Source organism: Eleutherodactylus coqui, chromosome 10 (genome assembly GCF_035609145.1).
Source record: "Eleutherodactylus coqui strain aEleCoq1 chromosome 10, aEleCoq1.hap1, whole genome shotgun sequence".
NCBI lineage: Eukaryota > Metazoa > Chordata > Amphibia > Anura > Eleutherodactylidae > Eleutherodactylus > Eleutherodactylus coqui.
The window spans coordinates 85,112,723-85,134,762 of NC_089846.1; the positions used below are offsets into that span (position 1 = coordinate 85,112,723).

At 49.0% G+C, this 22,040-nt stretch overlaps 1 protein-coding gene across 4 annotated transcripts in view; it reads left to right on the forward strand.

Moving 5' to 3' along the window:
* Positions 1-3,886: 3,886 nt before the first annotated feature.
* OCRL (OCRL inositol polyphosphate-5-phosphatase) overlaps positions 3,887-22,040 on the forward strand; it is a 54,260-nt gene continuing 36,106 nt past the window's right edge. The window contains exons 1-9 of one of the 4 annotated variants that reach the window (XM_066581434.1): positions 3,888-3,999; positions 6,365-6,444; positions 7,313-7,392; positions 9,729-9,767; positions 16,562-16,675; positions 16,770-16,877; positions 17,815-17,938; positions 18,526-18,687; positions 19,346-19,447. In XM_066581434.1, the coding sequence (XP_066437531.1) occupies positions 3,970-3,999; positions 6,365-6,444; positions 7,313-7,392; positions 9,729-9,767; positions 16,562-16,675; positions 16,770-16,877; positions 17,815-17,938; positions 18,526-18,687; positions 19,346-19,447 (839 nt within the window). In that variant the 5' untranslated portion in view covers positions 3,888-3,969. Of the gene's footprint in view, positions 4,000-6,364; positions 6,445-7,312; positions 7,393-9,728; positions 9,768-14,379; positions 14,539-16,561; positions 16,676-16,769; positions 16,878-17,814; positions 17,939-18,525; positions 18,688-19,345; positions 19,448-22,040 lie in introns of those variants that run through there. The other 3 variants (XM_066581435.1, XM_066581436.1, XM_066581437.1) reach the window with 3 other exon arrangements.

Sequence of the window (22,040 nt, forward strand, 5' to 3'; positions counted from 1 at the left end):
TATATATGGTTGTGTGGTCTCTGGTGGTCAGTGGTATATATGGTTGTGCGGTCTCCGGTGGTCATTGGTATATATGGTTGTGTGGTCTCCGGTGGTCAGTGGTATATATGGTTGTGTGGTCTCTGGTGGTCAGTGGTATATATGGTTGTGTGGTCTCTGGTGGACAGTGGTATATATGGTTGTGTGGTCTCTGGTGGTCAGTGGTATATAGGGTTGTGTGGTCCCTGGTGGTCAGTGGTATATATGGTTGTGTGGTCTCTGGTGCTCAGTGGTATATATGGTTGTGCGGTCTCCGGTGGTCAGTGGTATATATGGTTGTGTGGTCTCTGGTGGTCAGTGGTATATATGGTTGTGTGGTCTCTGGTGGTCAGTGGTATATAGGGTTGTGTGGTCTCTGGTGGTCAGTGGTATATAGGGTTGTGTGGTCCCTGGTGGTCAGTGGTATATATGGTTGTGTGGTCTCTGGTGCTCAGTGGTATATATGGTTGTGTGGTCTCTGGTGGTCAGTGGTATATATGGTTGTGTGGTCTCTGGTGGTCAGTGGTATATATGGTTGTGTGGTCTCTGGTGCTCAGTGGTATATATGGTTGTGCGGTCTCCGGTGGTCAGTGGTATATATGGTTGTGTGGTCTCTGGTGGTCAGTGGTATATATGGTTGTGTGGTCTCTGGTGGTCAGTGGTATATAGGGTTGTGTGGTCTCTGGTGGTCAGTGGTATATAGGGTTGTGTGGTCCCTGGTGGTCAGTGGTATATATGGTTGTGTGGTCTCTGGTGCTCAGTGGTATATATGGTTGTGTGGTCTCTGGTGGTCAGTGGTATATATGGTTGTGTGGTCTCTGGTGGTCAGTGGTATATATGGTTGTGTGGTCTCCGGTGGTCAGTGGTATATATGGTTGTGCGGTCTCCGGTGGTCAGTGGTATATATGGTTGTGTGGTCTCCGGTGGTCAGTGGTATATATGGTTGTGTGGTCTCTGCTGGTCAGTGGTATATATGGTTGTGTGGTCTCTGCTGGTCAGTGGTATATATGGTTGTGTGGTCTCTGGTGGTCAGTGGTATATATGGTTGTGTGGTCTCTGGTGGTCAGTGGTATATATGGTTGTGTGGTCTCTGGTGGTCAGTGGTATATATGGTTGTGTGGTCTCTGGTGGTCAGTGGTATATATGGTTGTGTGGTCTCTGGTGGTCAGTGGTATATATGGTTGTGCGGTCTCTGATGGTCAGTGGTATATATGGTTGTGCGGTCTCTGGTGGTCAGTGGTATATATGGTTGTGCGGTCTCCGGTGGTCAGTGGTAGATATGGTTGTGTGGTCTCCGGTGGTCAGTGGTATATATGGTTGTGTGGTCTCCGGTGGTCAGTGGTATATATGGTTGTGTGGTCTCCGGTGGTCAGTGGTATATATGGTTGTGTGGTCTCCGGTGGTCAGTGGTATATATGGTTGTGTGGTCTCCGGTGGTCAGTGGTATATATGGTTGTGTGGTCTCTGGTGGTCAGTGGTATATAAGGTTGTGCGGTCTCCGGTGGTCAGTGGTATATATGGTTGTGTGGTCTCTGGTGGTCAGTGGTATATATGGTTGTGTGGTCTCCGGCGGTCAGTGGTATATATGGTAGTGTGGTCTCCGGCAGTCAGTGGTATATATGGTTGTGTGGTCTCTGGTGGTTAGTGGTATATAGGGTTGTGTGGTCTCTGGTGGTCAGTGGTATATATGGTTGTGTGGTCTCTGGTGGTCAGTGGTATATATGGTTGTGTGGTCTCCGGTGGTCAGTGGTATATATGGTTGTGTAGTCTCCGGTGGTCAGTGGTATATATGGTTGTGTGGTCTTCGGTGGTCAGTGGTATATATAGTTGTGTGGTCTTCGGTGGTCATTGGTATAAATGGTTGTGTGGTCTCTGGTGGTCAGTGGTATATATGGTTGTGTAGTCTCCGGTGGTCAGTGGTATATATGGTTGTGTGGTCTTCGGTGGTCATTGGTATAAATGGTTGTGTGGTCTCTGGTGGTCAGTGGTATATATGGTTGTGCGGTCTCTGGTGGTCAGTGGTATATATGGTTGTGTGGTCTCCGGTGGTCAGTGGTATATATGGTTGTGCGGTCTCTGGTGGTCAGTGGTATATATGGTTGTGTGGTCTCCGGTGGTCAGTGGTATATATGGTTGTGCGGTCTCTGGTGGTCAGTGGTATATATGGTTGTGCGGTCTCTGGTGGTCAGTGGTATATATGGTTGTGTGGTCTCTGGTGCTCAGTGGTATATATGGTTGTGCGGTCTCCGGTGGTCAATGGTATATATGGTAGTGTGGTCTCCGGCAGTCAGTGGTATGTATGGTTGTGTGGTCTCTGGTGGTTAGTGGTATATAGGGTTGTGTGGTCTCTGGTGGTCAGTGGTATATATGGTTGTGTGGTCTCTGGTGGTCAGTGGTATATATGGTTGTGTGGTCTCCGGTGGTCAGTGGTATATATGGTTGTGTAGTCTCCGGTGGTCAGTGGTATATATGGTTGTGTGGTCTTCGGTGGTCAGTGGTATATATGGTTGTGTGGTCTTCGGTGGTCATTGGTATAAATGGTTGTGTGGTCTCTGGTGGTCAGTGGTATATATGGTTGTGTAGTCTCCGGTGGTCAGTGGTATATATGGTTGTGTGGTCTTCGGTGGTCATTGGTATAAATGGTTGTGTGGTCTCTGGTGGTCAGTGGTATATATGGTTGTGCGGTCTCTGGTGGTCAGTGGTATATATGGTTGTGTGGTCTCCGGTGGTCAGTGGTATATATGGTTGTGCGGTCTCTGGTGGTCAGTGGTATATATGGTTGTGTGGTCTCCGGTGGTCAGTGGTATATATGGTTGTGCGGTCTCTGGTGGTCAGTGGTATATATGGTTGTGCGGTCTCTGGTGGTCAGTGGTATATATGGTTGTGTGGTCTCTGGTGCTCAGTGGTATATATGGTTGTGCGGTCTCCGGTGGTCAATGGTATATATGGTAGTGTGGTCTCCGGCAGTCAGTGGTATGTATGGTTGTGTGGTCTCTGGTGGTTAGTGGTATATAGGGTTGTGTGGTCTCTGGTGGTCAGTGGTATATAGGGTTGTGTGGTCTCTGGTGGTCAGTGGTATATAGGGTTGTGTGGTCTCTGGTGGTCAGTGGTATATAGGGTTGTGTGGTCTCTGGTGGTCAGTGGTATATAGGGTTGTGTGGTCTCTGGTGGTCAGTGGTATATAGGGTTGTGTGGTCTCTGGTGGTCAGTGGTATATAGGGTTGTGTGGTCTCTGGCGGTCAGTGGTATATAGGGTTGTGTGGTCTCTGGCGGTCAGTGGTATATAGGGTTGTGTGGTCTCCGGCGGTCAGTGGTATATAGGGTTGTGTGGTCTCCGGCGGTCAGTGGTATATAGGGTTGTGTGGTCTCTGGTGGTCAGTGGTATATAGGGTTGTGTGGTCTCTGGTGGTCAGTGGTATATAGGGTTGTGTGGTCTCCGGCGGTCAGTGGTATATAGGGTTGTGTGGTCTCTGGTGGTCAGTGGTATATAGGGTTGTGTGGTCCCTAGTGGTCAGTAACATGTACAGTTTTCAGTCTCTCACATCTAGTAATGTTCTTTTAGATCTGTTCCTGGATAATAAAGTTAAAAATCGTCAGGGCATGCTGGGAGTTGCGGTGTGATAGCAGCAGGGCAGATATACAATGTAGAACGCAGCTACATAGGATCAGACAAAAAAACAGTCCGCGGCAGCGGCGGCCGCCATGTTTCTGAAGTCCGCGGAGACAGCTCGTGCGCGTGGAAGGGATGCATCGGGTCACGTGACTGCTCGAGAATAGTCCCTTGACAGCTTTCGGGTCACATGACAGAACGCCAGGTAACTGAAGTTGTAGTACACTCTTCTTACCATAAGGTGGAAGTAGCGGACGGACGCACGTCATGACGTCACGGAGAGGAGGCGGGCCTGTGAAGCCGGGAGCGGAGGAAAGACGGAGGCCTCAGTGACCGGAGATATGGAGCGGCCGCGGCCCGGGGGGGACCGAGTATCCTTATCTGCTGTCAGTGCATCTATGTGTGTGTGCTGCAGCTGGGGCTGTGCGACATACATGTGAGACGGCTATGGGTTGTACATGTATGTAGTCGTGAGACCGCTGCTATGGCTTCTACACATGTGATTGGTCCTATGCATCAAGCAAGACCTACGGACCTATATATACGGTACACGCGGGAGTGGACCTATATATACGGTACACGGGAGTGGACCTATATATACGGTACACGGGGGAGCGGACCCATATATACGGTACACACGGGAGCGGACCCCATATATACGGTACACAGGGGAGCGGACCCCATATATACGGTACACACGGGAGCGGACCCCATATATACGGTACACACGGGAGCAGACCCCATATATACGGTACACACGGGAGCGGACCCCATATATACGGTACACACGGGAGCGGACCCCATATATACGGTACACACGGGAGCGGACCCCATATATACGGTACACACGGGAGCGGACCCCATATATACGGTACACACGGGAGCGGACCCCATATATACGGTACACACGGGAGCGGACCCCATAAATACGGTGCACGTGGAAGTCGGAGATATGTTAGCGGATATACCCGTATATATGGGAGCGGACCCATAAATATAGTGCACGCGGGAGCGGGCCCATAAATATGGTGCGCGCGGGAGCGGGCCCATAAATATGGTGCACGCGGGAGCGGGCCCATAAATATGGTGCACGCGGGAGCGGGCCCATAAATATGGTGCACGCGGGAGCGGACCCCATACATACGGCACGCGGGGGAGCGGACCCATAAATACGGCACGCGGGGGAGCGGACCCATAAATACGGCACGCGGGGGAGCGGACCCATAAATACGGCACGCGGGGGAGCGGACCCATAAATACGGCACGCGGGGGAGCGGACCCATAAATACGGCACGCGGGGGAGCGGACCCATAAATACGGCACGCGGGGGAGCGGACCCATAAATACGGCACGCGGGGGAGCGGACCCATAAATACGGCACGCGGGGGAGCGGACCCATAAATACGGCACGCGGGGGAGCGGACCCATAAATACGGCACGCGGGGGAGCGGACCCATATATACGGCACGCGGGGGAGCGGACCCATAAATACGGTGCACGTGGAAGTCGGAGATATGTTAGCGGATATACCCGTATATATGGGAGCGGACCCATAAATATGGTGCACGCGGTAGGGGGCCCATAAATACGGTGCACGGGGGAGCGGGCCCATAAATACGGTGCACGGGGGAGCGGGCCCACAAATACGGTGCACGCGGGAGCCGGCCCATAAATACGGTGCACGTGGAAGTCGGAGATATGTTAGCTGATATACCTGGCTCCGTCCGAGTTAATTTGATTCAGGTGTTTACGTGTTGTTCGCATTGAAAATGTTATGAAGTCATTGTTATTACAGAGCAACTGAGGAATACAATATGTATACAAATAGAGGAGCGTTAGATTCTCCTCAGGCTGCATGTACCGATGTCTACTGCAGAATGTGCCACGTCTCACACTCTCCTCACTTAGGACCTAAAGAATGATTGCCCCAATTTTCACGCTTTTACGACGCCGAGAAGTTACATCACATAGGGGTGCACTTACTTTTGCACTTAGCATTGACTAGTCGAGTTGTGACCCTGTTACTTTTCCTATTTAGGACCTAAAGAATGGTTGCGCTAAATTTATGTTTGTAAAACATTGGGAAGTTAGAGAATTAGTGGCGAGTCAGTGAGTGAGGGTTTTCACTTTTATTTATACACGCACGCGGTATGCGTGGGAGCGGACGTATATAAGGGTACACACGGGTCCCGGAGCCATGCATTGCGCACACGCCAAGTTCATACATGCCATAAACAACAGTGTCATGTGCAGTTAGTATACATAAGATGTGATTCCTGTATAGACTGAAGACTTCTGTATACGTAACCTCTTCTCCAGTCACATGTAAAGCTGCGTCTAGGATACCGCCGCTCTTCTGGTATGGAGAGCAGTGCATTGTGGGAGATGATGGCAGATCGCAGTCGTGAACGTTCTCGCTCCACGGAGTTGTTGCAGTAATTTCTGTAATCACACTTTCATCTTGTAGCCTGCTGTCAGATCATGTGTGTACATGTGATCAGCAACACATCCGTCGTGTGTGACCCGCCCCCGGGGCTGAGGATGCTACATGTCTGGTAGCAGGCTGGAGAAATCCGCAGCAGCTTTGGTTGTGACTGGAGAAAACATCAGCTCCCCACTAAGTGATTCTTTGTGCCACCTGTAACCTAGTGTCATCTCTGTGCACCGACCGCCCCTTTAAGGATCCCTTTTTATATCACACATGAGATGGTGTCATTTCCTTGACTCGCTGTACATGTGGTGGAGGGCACCGAGGTCACCCTGGGGAAGAACGTGCCCTGTATGCTGATCCTGAACCAACGCGACGGCCAGTACGTGTAAGTGCCAGGCTGTGCCATGTGGCACACTCAGCTCTGCTACAACTGTAACTGTACATCTATACATAGATCATTGTGCTATAACATATGTACACAGTGACTCCACCAGTAGAATAGTGAGTGCAGCTCCGGAGTATAATACAGGATAAGTAATGTATGTACACAGTGACTCCACCAGCAGAATAGTGAGTGCAGCTCTGGAGTATAATACAGGATGTAACTCAGGATAAGTAATGCATGTACACTATGACTCTACTAGCAGAATAGTGAGTGCAGCTCTGGAGTATAATACAGGATGTAACTCAGGATCAGTGCAGGATAAGTAATGTATGTACACAGTGACTGCACCAGCAGAATAGTGAGTGCAGCTCTGGAGTACAATACAGGATGTGACTCAGGATCAGTACAGGATAAGTAATGTATGTACACAGTGACTCCACCAGCAGAATAGTGAGTGCAGCTCTGGAGGATAATACAGGATATAACTCAGGATCAGTACAGGATAAGTAATGCATGTACACTATGACTCTACTAGCAGAATAGTGAGTGCAGCTCTGGAGTATAATACAGGATGTAACTCAGGATCAGTACAGGATAAGTAATGTATGCACACAGTGACTGCACCAGCAGAATAGTGAGTGCAGCTCTGGAGTATAATACAGGATAAGTAATGTATGTACCTGCAGAATAGTGAGTGTATTATGCTTCAGAGCTGCAGTCTGTTATTCAGATTGGTGCAGGATAAGTGACGTCATTCCTCATGTATAGGAGAGTGCTGTATGCAGTTGCAGTTATTTTGCACCACTGGAAGTTGGTGAAGTTGATTGATCTTTTACTTCTGTACTCCATGTCTTTACTCTCCCCTCAGGTTGTCCATCCGGATGACGGGTAAAGTTGCGGCGAATGATGAGATATTCCCCATAACGAGCAGCTTCAAATGTGTTCAAGGTAAAGACGCTGTGCGGTCCGTCCGTCAGCGAGCCGCCCATGTGTCCTTGTATTTCACACTGTTGGCTCACAATGGGGTTCTGCAGCAGTTTTCTCCGTCTGCTTCGCTCTTTCACAGAATTTTCAGTAAGAAGCAGGATGTGTGGTCTGAACTCCGCCAAGTTGTTGTCCGCAGGGCGCACTTACTTCCTGTGCGGTTACCACCATTTAGGATCCTTTCCCACTGATAAGCTCTGCAGAGAGCTGCCACCAAGACAAGTCCCTGACTCCTGGCCTCCGTGGTAGAGCGCAGTATTCACACCCGCGGTCGGAGACTCCGGCGCAGATATGGCGCAAAATACCGGAAGTTAAAGCGCTGCATGCGATTGTTCTTTTCCAGTATAATGCTGGCTGGCTGAGTGGAAACCAAACTGACCTTATTCTAGTCAACGGGGTCCGTTCAGTGCGGTCATAAGCCAGATCCTTTTGGCACATCCTTTTTATGCGCTTCACTATTTGTTAATCCGACACCTTGCAGGGCACTGAGTCGGACTAAAGGGGGCTTTTTTTAAACTAATGTCCTGTCCCCATCAGTACTTGGACAGGGGTCCACCGCTCAGGGTCTCTGTCCACCAGCTGATCGTCTGGCCCGGAAGAAATGGGGAAAAGAAAGCAATTGTGCCATCTTTTGGGATCTTGTTTATGGTGCAGTAGAAATTACACAAGTTCTATGCCAGTGATGGGGAACCTTTTAGAGACCGAGTACCTAAACTGCAACTCGGCACGTTGCATTAAATAAGTGGGTTACAACACGTTAGGGGGCGGGGCTTATCACAGCGTATGATTTTATCTCCGTTGATATCAAAAGGACAGGGCCACTTCAAAATAAATAGGGATCAACGACTTGTGTTTTTTCCTACTGGAGTATCATTGGTGTGGATTTTGACTGGCAATCAGCTGTGTACCCGCAGCTGATGTCATACTATACGGCGCTCCCCGGCTTCTGGTTCCTGATGGCTTCACCTGACCAGCAGTGCCTCACCTGACGAGCATCACCTGACCAGAGGTGCCTCACTTGACCAGGCTGCTGGAAAGCCAAGAAGCGCTGACACGCAGGAAGCCTTTGGGGGTTCCCTTTATTGGCCTCTGGAGTAATGGGGTCCCCTGCACGGGCCCCTGGAGTAATGGGGTCCCCTGCACGGGCCCCTGGAGTAATGGGGTCCCCTGTATGGGCCTCGGGAGTAATGGGTTACCCCCTGAAACCCATATACTTACCACCTCCTTGTCGTCAGAGGCCCACTGCTCCTCTTCTCAGCGCTGCTGCGGGTGCACCTACTGTCGGATGTGTATGCGCGCCGGACGCATTCTCCTCTCCTCGGGCGGAAGCAACAAGGAGAGGTCAGGGAAAGAGGATCCTGGGTGCACACACCCTTTAACTATCGATAACCAATTGTTGATCGTGGGGGTCCGTCGCTCAGGATACCCACGGATCAGTGGATTGAGGCAACAGTGGCGCTCGGGTGAGCACTGCTGTCATTTTAGCCCATAACAGGCACAGTACCGTACATCAGATAGTGGCTGTACCCAGTATTGCAGATTAGTCCCATGAGCGTCTGTCAGGCTATGCTACTGATGGACATGAAATCGCATTTCTGAGAAGAGGCCGCAGTGCTCACCTTCAGTCAGCTGACCGACGGAGATCCTGAGTGGTGGACCATCACGATCAGCAGTTGATGACCTACCCTGAGGACAGCTCACCAACAGTGTAGTCCCAGAAAACCCCTATCAACTGCTGAGACCCCCACTGATCTTGAGAAAGGCACCCCCCGTGTTCTGCTCTACCTGTCACTATGGGGGCCACCTCTTCCCCCGCAGTGACGTCACTGTGAATGGAGGGCTGGCCAAGCATGCAGGGTCTGCTCTGGATCAATTTCAGTGTAGCTGACAGAAATACCCGCGTGGCGCCCGCAGTCCCACTGAAAGGGAGTAAAGTGCTCGTGTGCTTGTGCGACCAGCGGATTCTGTTTCGTTCTCATTCCGGGGGGTTCGGTGAGCTGGGCGGAGGACCCCTGTTCTTGCGATCAGTGGGGGCTCAGCAATGATCAGTACGCTATCCCCTGTCATGTGGAGAGGGGAGGACCTGCAGTTGTGGTACAACCCTGTGATGTTCCTGGAGCTGCTGGTAGGTGTTACATATGAGGTTCCGTCACTTTATTTGCCTAATATTACTATTTCATACCTGATAACGAGAGAATCTGCTGAGTAAGCGTGTAGAAATGTCCTGTCCTGTCCCCGGACGTCCTTCCTTCTTTCCATCTCCTTATCTGTAACCAGTTCTCATTTCTTGTATCTTCCAGAAGCAGAGGAGACTCTTCTCATTGACATCCCTACTAACAGTACGTACCTCCTTGTTTCCCCCTTACTCACCGGGGAGGATGGGGGTGGGTGGGTTGTCAGAGGGGTGTGAGAGGGGAAGGAGTCCTGTCATTTGGGGGTCCAATGCGTGGCTGCTGGCTTACATGTAGTTCACGTGGTCCGTCCGTCGTGGTACTTTTACAGCTGTTGTGTGTGGTCAGCAAAGGAAGCAGCAAACAAGTCACCGCTGTCTGTGGCCTTTCATAACCCCCCTAATTACTCATATGGGAATGTGGCGGCTAATTTATGCTGGATACCTGTACTTCTATAATACACATTGTCTTTCAAACCATCACCAATTTCAAGATCTTTACTTGCAGTCAGTGAATAAAGTCTATCACCTGTTGGTGTACTATCAAAGCCTTCTTCAGCTTCTTGCCTGCAGCTCAAAATCTTGTCCTGCCCACAAGGCTGCAGTAGGCGCTTGGGGGACCACCATGTCAGGGCAGCTACTCTACATGTAGTACTGCTCACAGGGCTGCAGTAGGCGCTCGGGGGACCACCGTGTCAGGCCAGCTGCTCTGCATGTAGGACTGCTCACAGGGCTGCAGGAGTCGCTCGGGGGATCACCGTGTCAGGGCAGCTACTCTACATGTAGTACTGCTCACAGGGCTGCAGTAGGCGCTCGGGGGACCACAGTGTCAGGCCAGCTGCTCTGCATGTAGTACTGCTCACAGGGCTGCAGTAGGCGCTCGGGGGACCACCGTGTCAGGCCAGCTGCTCTGCATGTAGTACTGCTCACAGTGCTGCAGGAGGGGCTTGGGGGGCCACTGTGTCAAGGCAGCTACTCTGCATGTAGTACTGCTCACAGGGCTGCAGGAGGCGCTTGGGTGGCCACCGTGTCAAGGCAGCTACTCTGCATGTAGTACTGCTCACAGGGATGCAGGAGGCACTTGGGGGACCACCGTGTCAGGGCAGCTGTTTTGCATGTAGTACTGCTCACAGGGATGCAGGAGGCGCTCGGGGGGACCACCGTGCAAGGGCAGCTACTCTGCATGTAGTACTGCTCACTGGGCTGCAGGAGGTGCTCGACCGACCACCGTGTCAAGGCAGCTACTCTACGTGTAGTACTGCTCATAAGGCTGGAGGAGGCGCTTGGAGGACCACCGTGTCAAGGCAGCTACTCTAGGTGTAGTACTGCTCACAAAGCTGCAGAAGGCGCTCGGAGCACCACCGTGTCAGGACAGCTACTCTGCATGTAGTACTGCTCACAGTGCTGCAGGAGGCGCTCGGGGGGCCGTGTCAGGGCAGCTACTCTGCGCTATGATTTTGACTTCTCCCTCTGTGTTGGTGATCTGTTTCTGCCTTCGCCTCCGCACTCCCTCCTCGGCGTCGGGAGGGTTTTCCTCATCCTTGCGCATCTTTCTACCCTTTAGTTATTGCTTGCAGTTTCCTCTTTTGCCTGTATGTGGCGCTGTGGTCCGTGTTCCGCGTCTTCTGTGTTTCCCCTTACGTGTTTTTCTGGTGTTTTCATGGGTTTTGGTTGTGACTTGCCCTGCTACAGACTATCGCACTTCCGCTGGGTGCCGTGTGTATAAAGGGGTATATGTAAGTTACCACTAGGATATCCTGCGAATGAGGAGCTGCAGCGGCAATTTTGCCCCTTCTACAGCTTCCCTGCACAGCGGCGCTCTCGACCGCCTCCCACCCTAATCTCGTGAATAGCGGGGCATCGCAGCACAGGGGACACAACGCTAAACCACCGCTGTGGTCCGCGTCGTTCTCCTTATCGCTGGGAGTGCCGGAGGAGTGACGACCAATACTTCACAAGATCCCTATTAATCCATGATGCCGCGTTCTAAGGGGCGTTCAGTTAGCGGATTCTGCGCCAAAATGTACAGAACTCAATTATTTTGACGAAGCAGATATTTTTCCCCGTCACAAAAAAAACGTTGCTTTTTTTAGGGAATCTGTCCGATAAACCCCATAATCTTATTGTGGACTGGTACTACCTGGCCCCCACGCCGTCAGCCGTAAAGTCGGCGCTTGGTCTCTTAGCGTGAGTTATTGCGTGCAGACTAACTGAAGAGAGAGTGGCGCTGACAGACCGGGTGCCGAGGTCCAGGGTGACGCTGGGGAGCTATGAGTACAGCCCGGACTCCCCGTCCTACAAGAGCCATGACTTAGTTTGTGGGGCTTATTACATGTGGCGGCTTCTCTTTAGCGCACATCTGTGTTGGGAATTCCACATGCGGATTTTGCGCATTCATGAGGGCTGAATTCGTGTGTGGATCTGCGGCAGAAATCCGTGACGCAACCCCTGACCCCGGCCGGGAGGGCCGCCTGCTGAGGACTGACTTCTATCTCTCCTCAGCAGTTTCCTGTTTCTGTCATTATGATTTAACTGGAAAATGTAAAGTGACAGCGCAGGTTTAACCCTCGACACGCCAAGCAGGGGCTCCCACACTATAATGGATGGTTCTGGCTACCATAGCCGTAAATGGGGCGTTCCGGCTGTGTTCTCCATGTACCCCACGGGCAGCACACGCCTACTATAGACTGCGGCGATGGTTCACGGTGAGGAGAAGAAAATCGCTGCCTGATGTATTCTGATCTGTATCACGGGCGCAAATAAGACTAGCAGTATTCGCTGTCCGCGCACATTGGGCCGCGCACACGGACGGGCACTGATGTCTGATTCGAGTTGTGCCCGAGAGTCTCACGTGCGACTCACAATACGGCCCAGAGCTCGTTCACAGGGACAAATGCTGTTTTTTTCGGTCCTTGAAATATGCAGCGTTTTCACAGATGGAAACAGTGCGCATTGCGGTTCTTCTTCACGTATTCATTGCATTTCTCAGACATGCAAAAACCGCAGGATTTCTCCTTCATGTACCGCGAGTAGTGACTGCTTGCTTACGTCTTCCTATTGACTTTAATGGGCATTTTCGTAATACAGACCAAAACACTTTCAGCAGATGCCTGTAATGGTGTCTGCGGCGGGGAGCAGAGCGGACCAGCTGGGGGTAGAATAAGGTGCGGCGTGCCTTTAAATTGCTCCCAGCAGAACAGACCCTAAACTTTATGAGCGGCACGCAGATTAGATGACAACAGCAGCTCGGAGTTCTAAACCGTCCAGATGAGGAGAGTCCTCTGTGGGGGCGCCGTGGCCTGTGTGGGGGGCCGCTGCATCTGATAGCAGCATTTCTGGACGATGCACACGACCCTTTGTGATAAATAAAGCACTATCTCACTTTAAAAAAAAAAAAAAAAAAAAAAAAAAGCTCAACAATTTTGATGTTTCAGTTCTTCATTGTAAAATCTCTGCTTGCTGTCAGTGAATGGAAGCACGCTTGGTTTACTTTCAGGGGCTGCAAACACCAAGAAACAGATGCAGAGAGCGCTCAGATCCAGTGTAGCATACCGCGCACCTCTGTAGTCAGGATGGGTTGTCAGCCTTTGCTTGTTGTCATTGAATAGAAACCATGTTTTCATCTACAGTTGAGAAATTGAAATACAAAACATGTTAAATGGAAAAACCCCAATAAAACCAGCAAAGTGCCGACCTGCGGAATGTAAGTCAGACTCCGTCCTCTCTGTGCCCTTGTCCAGAACTCCTAATCTGCTGTGTAATCCATGGATCCCCGCTGCGGCTCCGGAATATTCTAAAGTAATGCAGCAAGTTGTAGTAAATGTGTGAGTGCCCAGTGCGTCACGGGCACAGAGGGTCACGGGCACAACAGCAGAGAGCTTCTCATACCCATCCCCTCTACATGCAGTGGCTTACTGCAATCACATTGCAGGGGTGCGATCCACTGCCTCATTGTCTTTAGTTGTCTGACTAATATTACACATCAGCTGCATTCATCCTGCAATACACTGCGGAGCTGTGATCACAATTCTGCTGCTTGTTATTAGAAAATGCAGACAACCAACTAATGGCTCAATGTTTTCTCTACATCTGATGCTTTGGTGTGAAGACTCTTCCCAAAATATCTGTGCAGACAGCATGCGAAGAGGGAATGCTGGGAGGTTTCAGCTATGAAGTCTGCAGAATTATTAATGCAGCTCTGGAATAGAATGAGGGATAAGTAATGTATGTACACAGGGACTCCACCAGCAGAATAGTGAGTGCAGCTCTGGAGGATAATACAGGATGTAACTCGGGATCAGTACAGGATAAGTAATGTATGTACACAGTGACTCCACCAGCAGAATAGTGAGTGCAGCTCTGGAGTATAATACAGGATGTAACTCAGGAGCAGTACAGGATAAGTAATGTATGCACACAGTGACTCCACCAGCAGAATAGTGAGTGCAGCTCTGGGGTATAATACAGGGTCGTTAGAGGATTAGTAATGTATGACTCTGCTCTTTATCATATAAAGAGATGATATAATGGCGCTATCCCTTGTATAACGATGCGGTCATGCAGTCCCGCCTCGTTCGCACACAGTCACTCCCTCCCTGCACGCTGCTGGGCAGGACTTTGTTTGATGTGAGAGGAGTTGTGGTTGTCAGATATCGGGTTGCGGAGGGTAAACGTCTCCAGGAACCTGTTTGTTCGCTCTATAAACCAGTTTTTCGGATTCTTGCGGTTTCCTAGGTCACTTGGAGGGTAAAAGTGAGAAAAGCCGCTGCAGGGAATATTCTGCTCCTTCACTCTGAAAAATGTTACACCTGCAACCTGCTGTCCGTCGGAGGACACCTCAGTCACCTGCTATGGTTTAGGCGTTTGTTGGAGATCCTCCTGATCATCGGGGGTCACGTATGCCAGGACCCCGTCATCGCCTGAGGGGCCCTGTAAATCCTGTATGGTCAATTTACTTCTCTTCTATTGAACTTCCGTTGTGGATGAATGGTTTAAGACAAACTCACCGATTCCCTGATGCTCTTGTTCCAATGCCTGGCTGCAGCGGGCACAGAAAGTAGAGACCAGCAGGGCACCCCGATATGTCAGATCGGGAGTGGTGGGGGATTGATAAGGGGACGGACAATGGCTTATTTTATAACTTTCCACCATTCTGAGCCTGTAATCCTTTACACCAGTCACATGCATTCTGCTGCCTGTTTCTTCTTGGCACTGAGCTCACATCTCCCTGCGCCCCCTGCATGTTCAGACTCTCTGCAGAACCAAAGCAACTTGTCGTGGTGTAGATTATACTAGGTGGTGAAATCATTCTGCAGGAATATCGGCCCCTGCGGACAGGAAGCTTCTGGTAGTAGCCAGAGATTAGATGGAGATTCTGATGTGTTCTGACCAGCGGTCAGGAAGGGGTAATTGATTCATGCTACTTGCGCCAAATTCTGTTTTACCGCTGCTCAGGGATACAAGTTTTGTGCTGTTTTGCCCGCTGGAGTCTCATCTGTTTTTGTTAAACACAATGGCGCTGGAACTGGTTGCCCGCTGTTATAGCCATCTGTGCGAAGCAACAGCGAGTTGTGTATTCAGACACATTAGTTGGAGCTCCAGCGTTGTATTCAGCTGCTCTTGACTGTGCAGCACCTTTTTTTCAGCCTGACTCCTGACATCCTCCTCTGACCCCTTTAGGTGAAGATTTGTTTCTGTCCACAGGATGCCTTTTCGCTGGATGTTTTCCTCAATCACGCCATTCTCTGTATACTATTACCCTTGCATGAGAAAATTCCCCCATGGTTGGCGGTGAGACCCCGGCTAGTCTAGTCCCAATGACCAGGCCTCGTTGGAAGTCACTCAGATCGCTAGATTTTCCCATCTAATGTGGATTCACACTGAAACTGATCCACAGAAAACTTGTCACATGATGTTATACTTCACTCCAGGGTCACAGGGAGAATCTCCATACGGGGAAGCGCCAATTGTGAGAGGCCGGGGACTCTAATAAAGAGGTCCGTGTATATCAGCATAGGCTGACTGATTCACGTGGTGATTCCCCTTTAAATAGCTCCCAACCGAACCGGCCTTAGTTTTCATGTGACATAGTGACACAGAGATTAGATTACAAGTTCTGTGGCAGCGCAGAAGATTCTGCCGGTCGGGTGGCATATACAGCGTCCTCTTTATTATAGGTCATTGAGCTTTGATCGGTGGTTGTTGTGTCTCATATCGGCGGTTATAGATTTTATAGGGGTTTTCCAGTTGTAAACTATTGATGACATCTTCTCAGGATGACTCGTCAGTAGCAGATTGGTGAGAGTCTGTTACCTGGAACCATTTACCACTTAGCTGTTTACCAGGCCAGGGTGCTTGTGCACTGTGCTGATTTCTGCAGGAAGCAGACAGCTCTGTTATTACACTAGTGGTCAGGCTCAGTATTGCAGACAAAGTTGCTATTGATTTGAATAGGAACTTTGCCTGCAATGTTAAATCTGGCCACTTTAATTAGAATGGAGCTGTCTGCTTACTGCAGAATTCAATTCAGCACACAAATACACCAGCCTGGATGAACTGATCAGCAGGGGGCCTGGGCAATAGACCCCAGCCAATCTATTATTGATTACTTATCCTGAGAATAAGCCATCAATAGTTTATAACCGGAGAACCCCTTTATTGGTCTTCAGATTCTATGCAAGATGATGCAAATAACCCAGTTGCCACCTTATATGGTGAATGGTGTGATTCTGGAAGCAGCTCTGGATGTGACTAGAGAATATGATGTATAAATAGCAGTGTGTTATTACAGGGCAATGCTCCGGGAATCTTCGTAATATAGAATTATAGTTGCAGAACCAGAGGTGGCACCGTGATGCGTGGCCTTTTGACCTATAATTAGATATGTCCTTCGTATATTGACCCCTTTTTCTGGTCGCGCCTCTCACTGTGGTCACAGATTACCTCTGCTGTCTCTGCTTCCAGGTGGCTGTAAGGTGAGGCTGCAGGCCGATCCCTGGTCCGCGGAGCGCCTGTTCGAGATCCCGGATGAGGAGCGGTGCATAGAGCTGCTGAGCGAAATGCGTCTCATACAAGAAGGTGCGTGTAATCCGTGTACCGTGTAATGTGCTGTAGCTCTGCGGTTACATCCCAGAATCCCCCCTTTAACTTCCCATTAAATGATCTATGTCAGACGCGGTTCGCGGTAAGCCCATTCGACCAGATAGAAAAGAGTCTTCAAATTGGTACCAGCCGGCAGAGAAGATAATGAGCGCCCCCAGGACGCAGCCTGCAGTCTCAGGTAGGGGCTTATATGTAATGGTGCGCGGATTCCCATTAACCACCTAACCTTTCTATAAATCCGCTGTCTGTAGACTTTTTCCTTTACTATTTTGCACCGTTTTCTAGTTCTGAATGCAGCCTGCAGTGTAAAGGATGGAGGTTTTGCAATGTAGCTGTCATGCAAAAACATCTATAATTTGTTTGTCGTCCATTGCATTGCAGGACACAGGGTAGACCGTGGGATATAGCTACTTTCACTAGGAGGCAGATATTTAGCAAAAAATTGTTAGCTCTTCTTACCAAACTCCCCCCATGCAGGCACCAAGCTAATCCGTTGTAGCTTAGTGTCCATAGGAGGCGGACCGCATCAACCCACCGGTCTTCAGCTGTTACCCATCCGGTTTTGGGGGTACAGGGCTGGCACTGGACCACCGAGGAGGGCGAACAGACCATAGCTAACCTGTCTATTATCGTCCCAACCCTCAGAAAACAAGGGATGGCATGGTCGACGTCAGTTTGACCCTGACACAACACCTATATTGGCCCCTGTATTGGAGCACACCCTTCCTATCCAAAGGTAGGTGAACACAGGGGGGCGAACTGCTGGAGTTCCAGAGCAACCGGACTAAAAACCTCCATTCTTTACACTGCATGCTGCATTAGGAATAGTGAAAATCTGTGTCCCTATGGGTAGTGGAGCAAGAGGGTGACTGCTGCGCATCATCCCCTTTTATCACAGTACTCCACACAGTACCAATGTCCTCCATGTGGCTGTGTCTGGTACTGCAGCTCGTCCCTACTCAGATGGGATTAACTTTCAGTACCCAACACTGCACAACCATATGGATGGTCCTGTGTCCAGCTATCCACAAAACCCTTCAATCTGCTGGTTATTGGGGATCCTGGAATCATACTATAGGGGTCGGTCTTAACTATTTAATCTTGTAATCTCTCAGGGAATTTGGGGTTTGATGATAATTTCAGCAATGCAAATGACGTGAAAAGGAGAAATCTGCAAAACCAACAGCAGGGATCCAGGAGAGAACCGCCACCCCCTCCCCCGCCACCTCCAGACAGACCGTAAGTCGTAACTGTGAAGAAATCTCCAACTCTCTTGATGATTTATGTTGATAAGAATATTCTCACTTGAGGCGGAAGCAGGAAACGCTGCGACAAAAGCTGAAAACATCCGTTACGCTGCAATCAGTCGCTCAACACATAAAAATAAGAATCTCACCCAAACGCCAAAGAAATGGTTGCCTGTCTGGGACTCGTGTCACCATAGTTTGTCTTGGTTCATGATTGTTGAAGGTCTGCGACATAAACACCATTTTTATATCTTCACTCGGCTACTGTGAGCTTTAAATGAATCTGGACTGGCCCTTTAAAGAGAATCAGTCAGCCTACCTTCCCGTCCGTGACTTAATGGTCGCAGTGTAACCCCCGAATTATGGGTTGTCTTTTGATATGGCGTAACAATAGTGTATAGAGACCTTGTATTTTCATACTATTCGCTCCTTCCTCCAGTCTGAAAATGGGGATTTGCATTGTTTACGCCACACATCCACCTGATGTATCACTTGGCAATGAATAGCCTGTGACAAGTAATGGCGCCCTCTGAAGTTTGCACCACTGCGGATCACCATATTAATGTTTTCCTTCTCCAGGCCTCCTCGGGACAGGGACCCTGACGGGTGGGCTAGGCCTAAAATGAGCAACAGCATGAAGAAGCTCTTGGTCCCTGCTAGCCAATCTGGGCAGAGAGAAGGATTGATAAAGCACATCCTGGCAAAGAGAGAGTCTGATTATGTCAATATACAAAATTTCAGGTATGTGTGGGGGAGGGGGATGTTGGAAGATTTCTGCTCTGAAACTGCAGAATTATGAATGCAGCACTGAGTACAATGCAGGCTGTAGTCAGCAGAAGAGGGTCGCCCTCATGCTGGAAAGGTATCAAAGCTATTTAATGGGGCAGACTCCTAAAGAAACTATCTATAGGTGGCACTAGAAAGACAAGTTTCTGGCTTATATAGAATAGCTAATTTGCATACTGTTTCCCAGGGAGCATTGCCTGTAAGACTCTGTACACCAGTTGGATCTCCACAAGGAGAAACAGTTGCCTCCAAAGACTGGTCCTCGAATAAACTAAGTCATCTGGCAACTTGTGAAAATCACATTGACCTACTGTATATCTTTGTATGTTATTAGGAAGCAGGATAGCATGCAATATGGCCTTCCTAACAGCACTTCCAGGGGTTGTCGCCCAACATAACCTGTGTTGTTCGCATCAATAGTTTATTGGAGTTTTAGTAGAACCAATAAAAAAACAAAAGGTTTCTGGTAATTCCTTGCTGAATTGCAGTATTAGAGTATGTTTTGGCTGCAGCTTGCGAATATCCTCAATATTGCCATTGCCTAATATCCCAGCTGAGAGGCTCATTCAGCATCCCACAGGGAATGTAAAGCTTATTTCCTCTTATCTTACAGATTCTTTGTAGGAACCTGGAATGTAAACGGCCAGTCCCCAGATGGTGGACTTGAGCCATGGCTGCACGCTGATCCAGACCCTCCGGATGTGTATGTGATCGGGTAAGAACACGGAAAATACAGAATCTCATGATTTATGCAACATCCCTCAAGTAGCAATTAAGAGTGTTGTGGAAGCAGCTATATATGGACACACGACGCTCATTCCTAAGACTAACCCCTCAGGAATGTGGCCGAATACATGATGTCCTTCTCAGCATTGCTCTGGGTGGAGAAAAGATTTTTACATTATATTTAAACGGAAAGGAACTTTTCCATGTGTTAATCGTTACCACGAGCTGACTAATACACTTGATGAGTAGAGCAAAGGAAATGATTACTACGCTGAAGGTATTTGTCTCCTAAAAGTGGTTGTTCCTTTTAAAGTCAATTCAGACTCTTGTAAACAAGAATATAACTAAAATAATACTGCCCCCTATGTACAAGAATATAACTGCTATAATACTGCCCCCTATGTACAAGAATATAACTGCTATAATACTGCCCCCTATGTACAAGAATATAACTACTATAATACTGCTCCCCATGTACAAGAATATAACTACTATAATACTGCCCCCTATGTACAAGAATATAACTACTGTAATACTGTCACTATGTACAATAATATAACTACTATAATACTGTTCCTATGTACAAGAATATAACTACTATAATACTGCTCCCTATGTACAAGAATATAACTACTATAATACTGCCCCCTATGTACAAGAATATAACTACTATAATACTGCCCCCTATGTACAAGAATATAACTACTATAATACTGCCCCCTATGTACAAGAATATAACTACTATAATACTGCTCCCTATGTACAAGAATATAACTACTATAATAGAGCTCCCTATGTACAAGAATATAACTACTATAATACTGCCCCCTATGTACAAGAATATAACTACTATAATACTGCCCCCTATGTACAAGAATATATCTACTATAATACTGATCCCTATGTACAGGAATATACTCTCCTACTTGTCATGTTGTGCTGGTATATCCTAGTACATATTTGCTCTGTGTGTATCCGCTGATGTGTTGGTCGATTACTTCCTCTCCCTAGAAGTTACTACTGCACAGTATTATGTAAGATTATGTGTAAGACTCTAGTAATCTCCGGTTACGTCTTCGCACTGGCGCTCCGTATACGTGACGTCCAGGAGGCTACAGTGCAATAATCATGATCGATATCCTTCCTCTTCTGTGAGCTGCACATCGTGTTCTTCTTGCACCTCTGCTGATACGTTATGTCTTACAGTGGCGACTCCTTTATTTGCTCTACATGTTATATTTGCACGTGTTCACGGCTTAGTGGTTTTCATTGGGCAGATGAGTCAACAACAGAGAGAAAAGGGCGACGTTCACGGGGCGATTATCACACTATTCGTTTACAGTTTGTCGCTCACTAAACAAGCATGAAAATCCCCGCTGATCGCTGACTTCTCACTGAGTGTGAACGCTCCACGCTCAGCCAGCGAGACACCAGCGGTGATCTGCTCTGCACCAGCGCTAACAGTATGGCGGTGGTGTCCGCGCTCCTGCAGTCGCTTACATGACTATTGTCCTGTCTAAATGGGACTAAAAGAACCTCACTTACATAGTGTCAGGAAACGTGTGATGACTATAGGGGGTGTACCAGAATATAAAGCTCTACCCTCTCCACTGGACTGGGGATAACTTGCAGATTCTGGAGAATGGGGCTCCCATGTCCCGCTCTCCTGTCACTGCTAGGGTCGCTTCTTCCACCGCAGTGACGTCACTCTTAAGGATGAGCTGGTCGAGCATGTGCAGTCGGTGCCCGATTCATTGCAATGGAGTTGATGTAAATACCCCAGTGGGTTCCGCCTCTCAGGTATTCAGCAGTCACATTGAAAGTGAATGGAGCGCTTGAGCGACCAGCCTACCATCTAGTGGTCTCCTCACTATGACGGGTGCAGTAACCCCGCAGTGTGGAGGATGGGGACATGGGTATCCCCTTCTTGAGATTGGCGAGTTCTCAGCGGTGAGACTCCTCTCAATCAGAAAGTTATTCCCTATCCTGCAGGCATACTTGGGAGAGGGGATCAGTTGATATTCTGATACAACCCGTTTAAGCCCCTTTCACACGAGACGATTATCGTGCAAATCACCAGTTAGATGGAGCAGTTTACACAATAATTGTACAGTGTGAACGCCTGCAGTGAGAGCGATCAGCGATCAATTACTGATTAGATCCTTCATGCAGACCATAAAATCATCGATGCTATGCTGTTCTGTGTAAACAGGCAGTCCTTCATCTGTGAACGACTGCCTGTTTACTGTGACTGGAGGCGGGTGGGGGGAACGATCCCCGGGCTGCTCCACCTCTGTTCACTGAGCGATGATCGCTGCTGTATAGAAGAACAGGAGCGATCTTCGCTGGGATGGTCATTATCTTGTTATAGAGGGGTTTTAGGAAGATCGGGCTGCTGGGTGGGAATAATCCTAGTAAGGAGTCCTTGTGTCAGCTAATGTAAAGCTCACGCAGCCCTCTCGCTATTTCTGCCGCTCCTCTCCTGATATTGGGAGCAGACCATATTATCCATGACGGCTTCACAAGGAGCCGCATTAAGCCATACAATAGTCGTGTAATCATCCTCCCTGCGATAATCGTAG